Genomic DNA, 12,459 nt, shown 5'->3' with positions numbered 1-12,459 from the left:
TTTCATAAAAAGTTCTAAAGCAAAACCACCTTAAGGAGGAAATTAAAACAACAAAACCCTTTTGCTGGTTAACAGCCAGCTAAAAAAAACACACAAAAAACCTCTTAGTAACGTAAAATTTTACTAACTGCAAAATGCAAAACAAGAGCTACACACTCAAGTAATATGCAAAAGTGTCACACCAACACATATTTTCCCCCATGAATTATATAAAATGTAGATTTGCAACACGCTAATTGTCTAAACCAAGAAGAACATATTCTGTGAAGAAATTCAACATTCAGAATTGCACAAAGCGACAGGCACATAAGAGCTTGCTTGTTAAAGCTGAACCGCATCTCTTCTAGGAAATGCTTTCTGAATACATAAAGGATATTTTCATAACAAATGTCACATCTCTTCCCCCCCTCCTCCCCAACACCACTTCCAATTCTTTTACAAGCTGCAGTGGGTTTTAAAGAAGCTCTATCTGACCGATTCACACAAAAAAGGCTTTGAAGCACACCAAACGTTTGCCCTTATTCTACAGAAAGTGTATGGCGATAACTTGGCCCTTCCCTCCCCCCTCTCAGTACCTTTCTGGGGTAGTGACTTCACATCCTTTGACATCAGCACAGCTTGAAAGGGGGATGGGAGAGTTACGGCAGAAAGCAGTAAAACCTGCTTTTAACTATGTATGCAATGCCTCTACGAATTCTTCAATCTTCCCAAAACGCATTTAGTGGAACACGGGTTTAGACCTCCCCAGGTTTTACTGCGGCTGTTACCAACCCGAGAGGGACGGGGCTACAGAGGCCTTCCTGCTCCCCTTATCTGAGCACCACAATAGCCATTTATGAGCTCGTCGGAGGGTCGCGATTCACTCTCTCACGCACAATAACTCACCTCTAATATGCAAAAGGGCCACGGGCTGGAACGGCCCATTGGAATTGGCTGCGTCAACCACCATCCTGCTGCCAGCTCTGTTACATGTCAACATCTAGGCTCCAGCAGGCAAGGCAGTGTATTCCTTAAGGCAAGAAACCAGCCTCCATTTTAGTTTAAAAAAAGACAGAAACTGAAGCGCTCTGCAGCTGGAGGGAACTGGCTAGTTAGTGATGTCAGCGGGCGGGAGGAGCCCCATTGGCTAACGGCACCAACTTAAAATGACACTGAGGAGGCCGCAAATGAGCGGAGGCCGGTGCGGGGCTGTCACTGCGCCCTGCGCGGCTGCGCCCGCCCCCGCGCTCCCGCCGCGCCGCGGAGGGGAGCGGGCCGAGCCCCGGCCCGGGCAGGCGACCCCCCCTTTGCCTTTGTTCTCTTGAGCCAGGGGCAGCTTATTGCTGCTCTATTGTTTCCCCCACTGATAATGTTCACTACGCACCTGCTAGAAAGTGCACATGCGTTTATTTTTTTTTTTTTTTTTCTTTCCTGAAAAAGCCCAACGTGTAACCTTTTCTTCGGTAAGGTTGCCAAGAATTACAAAACAGGAGCTCAGCTTAACCGTGGAAAAACACAGCGTTAAGGGCAACATCTACAACTTTAGCTTTCAAGAGCCATATTAAAAGGCAGTTCACAGTAAGATATGTCCTTGAACTATTATTATTAGTGATTTAATTAAAACCTCATAATCATTCCCATGAAGTGTTTTATGACTGGTTGCTAATATATATGTTATGAATAAAAATATGTACATACGACATTCAGGAGATGAAAAATCTCATGTTTCATGCTCATCTGAGTGTTTCTTTCAATCTAGAAATGGCCCTGTCTTAAGTTCAACTTAATGTGGTTAAACACAGATACTGAAAACGTCAGGTTTTAATTTCTAGAAAGTTCAGTAATTATAAGTAACTATTCTTATTAAAGACTAAAGAATTGCAGCACTAAGAACCAATATATAGGTGTATGAAAATAGTTTTGCTGCATAATCCCAGAAATACAAAAAAAGTACAGCATAAAAATTTCTAAACTTTTTAGTTCAATAAGTTATTTGGAACAAAACTGCAAGCAACCTTTTCTTCATCATATGAGACTTGCACATTTATTTTTACAATGAGCTATTTGAAGGACCATTTTGTCTCCTAGGTATTGCACCTCTGGGAGCAATGTTCAGAGAAAGAGGCAATGTTATGTACCATCTTCAAATCCGTGCTTCTCCCCAAATACTATCTGCACCAGTATGCCACCTTTAAATATTTAATTACTTGATCTATGACACTGCCCTCACTTATATCTGCTCAAAAAAGGAATACATAAAAAAAAAAAGAAAAAGGAAGACACTATTCAATTAGGTAATTAGCTGATGAAAATTTGGAACAGAAACAAATTATAGGGTGAAAGGGAATGAAAGGGCTCAAACAAATGAATTTCTAACAATTATTAAGACTAAACTGTGATGTGATGTATGAAAGCTTTGCTTGCGCTTTGCTTCATTTGTTTCAAAGCTTTGCTTGTGCTTTGCTTCATTTGGTTCTCAAGGACTCCTGATTCCTCAACTGTTTCCTTAGGTCCCTTTGTCTGTTTAGGTAAGATTGAAACGCTCGTTAGGCTCCCTATGTAAATCACTGATGGCAGACTCAAGGCCTTCAGTGGACACTTGGGCAACTCCTAGAATCAGTTAAGGGGGGCTCTAACACAGAGACACAGAGACCCTGTTATAGGGAAACTGATTTTGCTGACTTAGGAGGGAGACACCTGGACTTCGCAGCGCATGCTCTGGAAAGAGGGTCAACTAGCCAACACTGTGAAGAAGACTACTTACTTCTTCCCCCGACCACTGAAGACCCTCACCCTATTTTCACTACACATGCTTGGATTATGCAAATGAATTCTGGGAACTCATTATCATAACACACCTCTTTCTGGGAAATCTAATGAATATGTATGATTTGTGTGTATGTAAACTGATGTCCCTTGCTAATTCTTGGGAGCCCTTATGGTGGAGAATCCCCAGGGTGACCCCAGCGCTGCCAATAAAAGAATACCTGCTAACAGTTCTATTGGATTCTGACTGTTAATTTCTTTGTTTCAAGGGCATATGATACCTGGTTAGCAAAGTTGTATCGCACTACAGTAATACACTGTCAAAGATGAGTTAGAGCTGTACTGTATATTACTGAATAGAATGAAGGGAAAAGACTGAGATATAAGATGAGGACTATTACTCATTAGACCCATGAAGAAATCAATTGGATTTACTGATTGCTGACAAGGTCCGATCTGAAGTAGTACCTCCTGGATGTCACAGTTGAAGAGGGATGTAAACCTGACGAGAAAGCCCAAAGATGACCAATCTAAAAAATATTACTTAGTTAAAAAATAAGAAAAGCTGCTGTTTGGTGTGGTGTGGATTGTTACTGTTTTTTTGGTTTGGTTTTTTTTTTTTTTTGGTGTGGTTTTTTTTTTTTTTTGGTCTATCTGGTTGGGTTGTTTGTTGGGGTTTTTTTGGTTCTGGGATTTTTTGGTTTGTTTGGGTTTTTTTTCTTGTTTTGGGGTTTTTTAAAAGGAAGGACTAGACTGAAATTATCCAAGCATTTTAAAGAGTAATTATGGAGATGAGGGAATTACTTTTTCTACATTCACTATGGACAGTAAATTCCTCCTACATCAAGGAAGATTAGGTTAGATACTAAAGGAAATCCTCTCACAAACACAGTGAAACAAAATAAGAGACTGCAAACTTTCTAATAATTTACAAAAATGGCCAAACATAATGAGTGATACAAATATAGATGAACCTGCTTTTGAGAACATCAAAACGGACTACATGAACTTCTAATACCTTTTTAAACCTTTTCCCTAAGACTACAGAGATTCAAATAATTTGGCCTTCCAGTCTAGGTAAAACCAGGGGAGGCGTATTCTCAAAAATGTCAGGTTTTATATCCATATATCCCTTGGGTATACCTTAGATGTAGAGTTTTAGCTTTCTAAAACAAAAAGCTACCAGAGATATGCTTTTAGCAAAACAAAAGAAAGACTGACCTCAAACAAAGTTTTCTACAAGATCTTGACAGATGAAGGAGAAAACTGAAGAACTCATAATATTTTTTGCAACATTTTCATATGCAGAATTTTGTAAGCAAATTCTGTTTCTTATCCCCATCTAAAGACTGTGCTATGGTGATAAGCCGCAGTAGGAAGCGGCAAAGATTAGGTTTAAAATTCCAGTTTATCTGGGAACCACATCTTTAAGAGGCAGCTGCTCTCTCTCTCCTCCTCTCTACTTGTGTCTTTGCTTTAATGTCAACTGCTGCTTCTGTCTCTGAAACTCCCTGCAAAGATTAAAATGGCTATGAAGACTGCTGGTCCAACAGCACACAAAACTACTGCACTGGAACACAACAGAGCAAAAAGGGCACGTTAGTTAAAGTGCCATTTCCTATTTTATACATAAGCATGGCTTGAATAGCTGGAGGCTGATTAGCAAATTTTAGGTAGTGTTTTAAAAGTCAACCCCCCTACATTGTTCTTCACTAAAGAGTTAGCAGTACTGGCAGAACACTAAGTCACATTCAAGTAAGTTTTCTCTTGCAAGACACACACACCCTGTTCACATTTCCTCCTCTTTGCAGGACTGTGTTATATCTGAGGCCAGTACTTAGTAAGCTACCATGAAACTGGTTCAAACAGCCATAATTCAGCGTATTACTGGTGTGCTGATGGGACACTAGCAGAGCTGAAGAACTTCAAACTTTGTAAGACCTTGCTTGTTAACAAAACGTGGTATCTTCTCACCAGTCGTACAGATTGAGAGATACATCCTGCCCAGGAAGTCTGTATACCCTCCCTTTGTTTCAGCCTTAAAATATTTGATTTGCCACCAAAGAAAAATATTTACTTCAGTTGAATTATTTTGAGCAACATGATTTTGGAAAAACATTGCAAAGAAAATCAAGTTAGGAATTGACTTACTAATGGGGAGGGAAAGAATATTAGTGCAAGTGGAATGGAGCTAATGAATATCAATGGGAGGAGGAAGACATTACTTGAACAAATTTATGAAGACACTTCTGTTGCAAGAGAATCAAAAACCGTATTAACTTCGGCTACCCATTTTTAGAATTAAATGGATGAAAAAAACCATACTGACAGTATAGGAAAACTGTAGCTATTACACATTTCCTATGAATCCTGCTCATCACTTCTAACTGCCTGATGATGAGAATGAAGGAAAATCCTATAAAGATCTCAGGATATAATTAAATGTGTTACATTGAAGGTCCAGCACTATAGCTGGTGAATTCTCTTTATTGTAGTATTTTTTTCAAAACAAACATTCCATTTGTGTTACGATTTAAAAAACAACCAAACCCCCCCACTCACCTGCCCAAAGGTTGCCTTTATTTCCATTCTGAACTAGCTACTATTCTAACTGATAGTGACAGAATCAACAACGTATAATTAAAACTGGATGAACTTCTATTTACATGAAGACACCTTGGACAAAGTTGGCTACCTCTCAAACTATAAGAGGATTTTTCATTTTTGGAGTGGGGGAGGAGGGGGTTAGTTAGACTAAACTCTAAGGGAACTAAAGGCATAATTCCACAACTGCTGAAAGTTGCTACTCCTCAGCAACTTAAGCCATCCTAGTTGCAGATTGCTCCGGTCCCCTTCCTGCATTTCCCTCTGCTTTATTTTGCTCTCATCTGCTTCAGTGGTCATGAGACCCACAGCTGAGTTGGTTTAGTCCACTAATCCAACAGAAAGCCACTTTATTGTCAGGCTGGTTTTCTGTTAACTTAGACTGTGTTCCATAGCAGCCTAAACCGAGCTAAGTCTGTATGGGCTACTGCTGCAATCCCACCTCTTTTTGAGGCACACGTGTGCAACCATCTGAAATAGATGTACAAGGGCTTGTGCAGCTGCATGGTTGAACCAGATTAGGAAACTGAACAGAGTTAAAAAGGAGAAGGAAAAGGGCGACTTTGAGCCATGTTGATTTCATTATCTGGTTCACCAGACAACCATCCAGAAGAGGGACAAAAATAAATATGACTTGCTTTTTTACTGGTAGGACCAAAGTAATTTACTTTTTTCCCCCTCTGATTCTAGCCTAAGCAAAACTTACCATTCTCACAAATGACGTCAGGCTATAGAAAGTAAGGGTCTCTTCACAACCCTGAACAATGAGTTGCTTGAACACTTTGTTTTAGGGGAGAAAAGGCACTGGATACTACACATTCTGGATGAGAAACCACAGCAATAGGAAGGATACTGGGCTTCTACAACATTCTGACTCAATTGCAAAGGACAGCCAAGAAGAAATTCTTCAAGGAATCGGACGCAGTAAACACCATGTTAACGCCTAGCTATCAAAAGAAATACACAGATAAGAAAAAAATCCTTACCTGGATAAATGAAACAGGTATGGACTATAATTTGACTTCCAGTCAATTCAAGACTGAAACATGGCAAAAGATCGTATTCTACCTTCCACATTGAGAAATTGATAATATTTACTCCTTCTAGTACAGGAAAAACTGATTAAAATTGGAATTGGCAAACATCTGCCCGTGATTGGATTTGTCTCTATCTGGGTTTCCTAATATTTGCATGGTCACTGTAGTGCACAGACTCAACAGTGCCAAGTTTTCCTTCAGCCAATATTGTATACTCAAACGGTTTTCTAAGTGGGGGATGGTGGTGAGGAAATCAGTAGGTATATGTTGAGTTCAGAAACTTGGACAACACAAAAAATGTATTAGTGACCTTAAAAGAAATGTATTTTATGAGTAGCATCTGGTACAAAAACATATTTCTCAGTGCAGATTGCAGAAGCTCGTTTCAAGTATTGGCACACTATTTTAACCAAGCCCTGTATAAAAGCTAACATGTACCACCAAACTCACTCCTGTCTGGGGCCTTATTATATAGGTCACACATGTCATTTTCAGGAAATGAAGCATAAAAAATTACATTTAAGAGTTAAAACTTGAGTTATCCAGCAAACACTGACATATTTACATGTATAAATATTGCATTCAATGTTTGATCAGTAGAGGTCTTATGAAGGGAAAAGTTCAGTGCAGCAGCAAAACTGTTTAGGTCTGATTATAATGAAGACCTGTGCAATGGAACAAAATGTTCTTTTTGTAAACAAGGGCATAATAAAAGACATTTCAAGAGAGATCTAAACTCTGAATTCAGAGACAGGCTAGTCTAGAAAATAAGACAATACCACATTTTAAATCCTATTTTTATGGATTCTATCCAAGCTTCAGTAGAAACAAGTTTGGTAGGAAATGCTGCCAGTGACAGATGTAGAGCATTCTTCTAACACTTTCAGCTGCTGACTAATGAGTAGGTGTTTGATAGGGCAGTTGAAATGAAAAATGGCTCATTAATCCAAGCCTATGATTTCATGTAAAGCTAGCTAAAGAAAAAAAATTTCACACACTCAAGTGAAGTATTTTTCTCTATAACCTTTTTCTGGTAGTTATTCACTCACTATCATGTTTCTTAATCTTTAAAATGTTACATAGTAATTAAGACTGGATAATTGATAAATATTTTAACATCAATGACTTAATTATTAATAATTATTAAATATTAAAATATTAACTAATTTGATAGATCATACTTTCCTGTAGGAACACCAAACAATTGCCAGTTTTTGCTTTAAGAAATGTATATGGTTACCACACACGTATTTTAATATTTCTTCTAAACATTGAAAAGAAAAATAAATACAGGAAAGTCTGTTTATGCAACACTATGATAATGTTTTTAAGATCAAAGTTCAAAGACAAAGTTACTAAATTAACACGGCAAAGAGTCTCCACAGTTCTTACACACGATACAGTGCACACGCTCACTGACACCTAATCACACTGATGTAGGAAAGAATGAGCTTCTGCAGACTTCTTGTTTCAATAAATTCAATACAGCATTGGGCTGCCAGAAATACTATAGAAGTACAAATGCAGCCAGGACCAGAAGGATAGTACTTAGCATACTCAGTCCAATGTAGTTCATGTACAAGGGAAAAGAGCATCATTTGTTTCACAAAACTCTATTCATCGATGTTTCACATGAGAATTGATTTGTTTTGCCTCAGTTTTTTGCCTTTTAAGTGCATTATGTATTAGGGCAAATGATCTCTTATAGTAGCATTATCTTGTTTAATCTATCATCTTACTTTGTATAAAACACTTTTAGCTGAACAGTGATGCTACCACCTTGCAGCTGGACAAAATTCCTTAATTGCCATGCATGCACACAAGAAACATGATTAAACTGGAAAGGCTGAAGTACTGCACCTTTGTTCTCTACCTAATTTACAACTGACAGGAGTAGGTTTCTGTGATGAAAGTGACATTAAACATTGAGATCTCCAGTCTCAAGAGCTTATGAGAAAAAGTGCTCCTCAAAACCCCAAAGTAGTCCATTATTGCTATGATTCCCATAAATTCATTAGATTGCATATATCCAGTCAGTCTGTTTTGTATCACAAAAACAGACACTAGTTTTAAATAAACAGGTAACACACTCTTGAGTTTGAACTTACCCTGATATGAGTTTGTGGAAATACCAACATATATGGTTGAATTTCTCTACATCACAGAGGACAATACTTGACTTGCTTTTTAATTTACCTTTATACCAGTTTTGCTTATTTATCTGTACTCTACAGTTGAGAGAAACACAACAACCTTACATTTCTGTCCTCTTAAGAAATTCTCACTTTTTCCTTCCTCCTCATGGTTACAACAGTTTTAGCAATGAAAATTTGGTCCAATTGTTTTTTTAAGTATCAGAATCTTAAACTGGAATCACCTCTTCGCAATCTTGATTCATCAGACTTTAATATTGTACAGACGATGAAAACAAGAGCTATCTCCTAGACAGCCATTTATGACTTAAAAACATTAGGAAAGCTTTAATAACGCTTGCTTCTCTATCAGAGTCCTGTATCACAGGCAGACAAGTTGAGACACCACCCTGACATGCTCCTCTTGCACAGAACAGACTCAGAATTTGGCATAGCTCTGAAGTCTCAGCTTGGGGAAAAAAAAAAAAAGAAAAAAGAAACCATGCAGTCTGCATGAAATGTGCTCAGAAAAGCAGCACCCTTATGACCTATGTTCACTTTTTAATTTTTTTTAATTTAAATAGATATGACTGCTAGTACTTTTAATGTTGAAATCATGCTAAGTCAGAAACATACATCTCCACCAGAAGCTCAAAACCAGGGCTGAACAACATGCACGGCAAGACCTTCAACAACAAAATATCAGAATCTGTTTAGTCATATCACATGCAGTTATTCTACATTAAAACAGCACAGTACTCCATATTCTATCCTTCTTAGCACTCAAAATTAGTATGTATGTCCACATCTGTCAATTTCAATATATACCTTTATAAGAATATTGTAGCCACAATTTTGAGATCAAAAAATCCAACTCAACAGGTAAACAGTAATTTTGTAAATAAATTAGGAACTGTATTTGAAAATAAAAAAATTGCAATCATCTTTAAGATTACATAAACCAATGCTCACTTTTATCTAAAAAACCCAAAAATCCCAAGCCCAAACCCACGAATAAAACCATGATACTGGCATCACAGAAGTCCTCTGTAAGGCTATAAAAGAATTCCATCCAGCTTTAAAAAACGTACAGAGAATGTCGTGGTTTAACCCCAGCTGGGTTTAACTCTATCCCAGCCAAAACCAGCACACAGAAATGCTACAAAAAAAGCATATTTTTGAATCATGCCCAAATTTACATATGCATGACTAACACATGTTCATTGGAAAATTTTGCAACACTTCAGAATATTAAGGAGCACTGACTTAATTTTTTCAAGTTTGTTATTCTAGGACTGACAGAGAACATTATCTTTTAATGAGTATTACTTGCAGGTTAAAGTTAGATTTGTGACACAATTGTATTTGACACTGTATAAAGCCTTTTATTCCAGTCAGGGCATCTTAACAGTGTATTTAAGAATTCTCACTGCAACATTCTCTTATGTATCGTAGGGATTTTAGACCACATCCTTAAAAAAAAAAATCCCACCACTTTGTACAACAGTTATCTCTAAATGCTGCACATGTACAGTTTTTAGTAAAATCAGCACATCCTTGCAAAATAACATGCACAAATACAAGTACACTTGCCTGTTTGTGCTGTTAAAAATTCTTTGTAGCATATAAACTAAACATACATAGTGGGCAAGGGAGCATCTCAGAAAACATAATTAGCAAGACTGTACTATGGGAAAAAGACTGTCAACCTGTAATGAAAGTATTACTAAAATGATAAATTCTTATGGATATAAATTCTCATTTTTAATAACATGCACATTTTTTAATCATTAATTTTACTTTTCTGTACTAACAGTCTTGAATAAAAGTGAAACACAGTAACATTTAGGTTGCCAGTTAACCAGTTATGAAATGTCACACTGCTGGATGTTCTATATTTTTGTTCCTTTTTCATCTTGGTCAATTACTCAGTGAGTCCATCACAGCAGCAACCTCAGTCCTGCAGATGCCAACACTCTCACCCACTACTTTCATGTGTAAGGGGCAACAATATTCTCAGTAAAATCAGAGAGGAAAAAATAGAATTTTATTTTTTAATTAAAAAAATTACAAAAAAACATTCCAGGGAAAATTCAGAAAACGTTAAGTGCGGTCTCCTAATGGTTTAGATAGGAAACTAAGCTTACAGAATTTACCAGTTTTTATGTGGTTTTCTTAATAGGCATGTAAGAGAAGAAGAAAAAAAGCAGGTAGATCTGGAAGTAAATACAATTACCTCATAAAAAATAAGAAAAAAAAAATCTTTCCTTTCCCTCAGCATTAAACCCAGGCCTTGTTTTTTTTTTTTTTTTTTAATTTTAGATACTTGATCTGTGGTCTTTGGATATTAACTCCACGAGAGTTGAAGTGAAAATGCAGCTGTCAACCTCACAAGCAACTAGCATGCAATTCATAACATACTGTGACACTCTCAAAAGTTTCCTCTCAGAACTGAACGAACACAGCTAGATGAGTAGCACATACACAGCACATATTCGAGCTCTAGAGCTTTTTCCAGTATATAATGTATTTGGGTGCTAGTAGTTCAGAGGTAACCTACAATCAAGAACTAAAGTGAAGACAACCCATCAACACCACCAGAAATAAATGCCAGCACACAAAAAACTAAATCACAGACATGGAAATTATTTGCTAATTAACCATGAAAAACATATCCACAAGGTAACAACAAATGCAAGTTTCTTGCATAAAGCTGAAGTGGGCAGTTGCAAAGAACACAAACTACTTCAGTGTATCAGTGGTCAGGTCCACACGAACTCGGATATGGTACTTTAATGTATTTATTAAATATTTGTATCAAACCCTTATGCTGTTTATCTCAAACAGAACAGTTCTTAAATTTGTAAACAACTGCAATTTTTCTTCAGTTACAAACTGTGTTCCTAAGAAAGCAAAAATGAAGAAACTGGCAAGTTTCTGAAGGCTGAAATACCCTTCGCCATTTGTATTTGATATAACCAAAGCATTAATCTGGAAGTTTTCAAATGGGAATAAACCAAAACACCTTTAAGGTGAATAAGTAATTTTCTCCCAATAAACAACTAAAAACAAAAATCAATTTTCTGTAACTAAAGTACCTGTACTACAAATGCTAGCTAATGAAGAGAACCAGATAAGCAGAAATTAACACAAGTTTGCTGGTACAGAATTTTTCTTTTTTTGGTGAAAATAGGTAAGATCTTTTCAAGATGTTTGACACAGTTCTGAAGACACTTCTCCAGAGATACTTCTGGGCTATCTGTAAACAGGCAAGCTACCTATTCTACCCCTACTAAATCAGGTTGCATTGCACTGCGCTGCAGGGAGCTTCACTGGCTTGCAGCCTTGCTAATATATAAATCTTGATGCTCCACAAACCAATTGCATCAGACACTTTTCTATGTTCATCTCTATTCTTAGAGCCTCTTAACTCATAATTTATTTGCTTTTCTTTTTGCATTATCTGAGCTATCCTGCTTCTCCATTTCCTGAATAAACTGAGGATGTACAATGTTAATAGTATGCTGCTCCAATGAATATAAATCATACCACACTAATAACAGTTGCCAGGGCAAATAGGCTGGTATTTCCGGAAGCCTATCATCAGCACTTTCGTGCAACGCCCAAGAGAAAGTTCAGAGAATACCTGAAGACCAGAAAGTATTTCCTAAATAAGAAAACTTAATGAAAACGCGCTCTGGCAGCTCCTCCTTTACCTTCCCACTGTTTCAAGCAATCCGCTGACCTCAACTCCAGCTGTATGGCACAGAAGAAAGGTGGTTACCTCAGCAATACTGCAGCCCATTTAGAGCTTACAAGCTCCACAGATCTAATACAGACCTTGAAGTATGCAAAGACAACTCCATTCTGTATGTTGTGCTTAAAATATAATGTCATGTAAAGTACATGACCCAGTAGTCAATCCAACATTCGTGAAGAGA

The 12,459-nt window shown here is 37.4% G+C and overlaps 1 protein-coding gene across 3 annotated transcripts in view; it reads right to left on the bottom strand.

Annotated features, from left to right (window-relative positions):
- PPP2R5C (protein phosphatase 2 regulatory subunit B'gamma) overlaps positions 1 to 12,459 on the bottom strand; it is an 85,349-nt gene that overhangs the window by 53,978 nt on the left and 18,912 nt on the right. The window contains exon 2 of one of the 3 annotated variants that reach the window (XM_074825122.1): positions 886 to 1,009. The exons of the other annotated variants lie outside the window; for them this stretch is intronic. Within the exon in view, the coding sequence (XP_074681223.1) occupies positions 886 to 979 (94 nt within the window). The 5' untranslated portion in view covers positions 980 to 1,009. The remainder of the gene's footprint in view (positions 1 to 885; positions 1,010 to 12,459) is intronic. 3 annotated transcript variants of the gene reach the window in all.

This window comes from Strix aluco, chromosome 4, assembly GCF_031877795.1.
Source record: "Strix aluco isolate bStrAlu1 chromosome 4, bStrAlu1.hap1, whole genome shotgun sequence".
Taxonomy (NCBI): domain Eukaryota; kingdom Metazoa; phylum Chordata; class Aves; order Strigiformes; family Strigidae; genus Strix; species Strix aluco.
The sequence above is the reverse complement of the archived record's forward strand: the minus strand, read 5'-3'. Positions and strand labels throughout refer to the sequence as shown.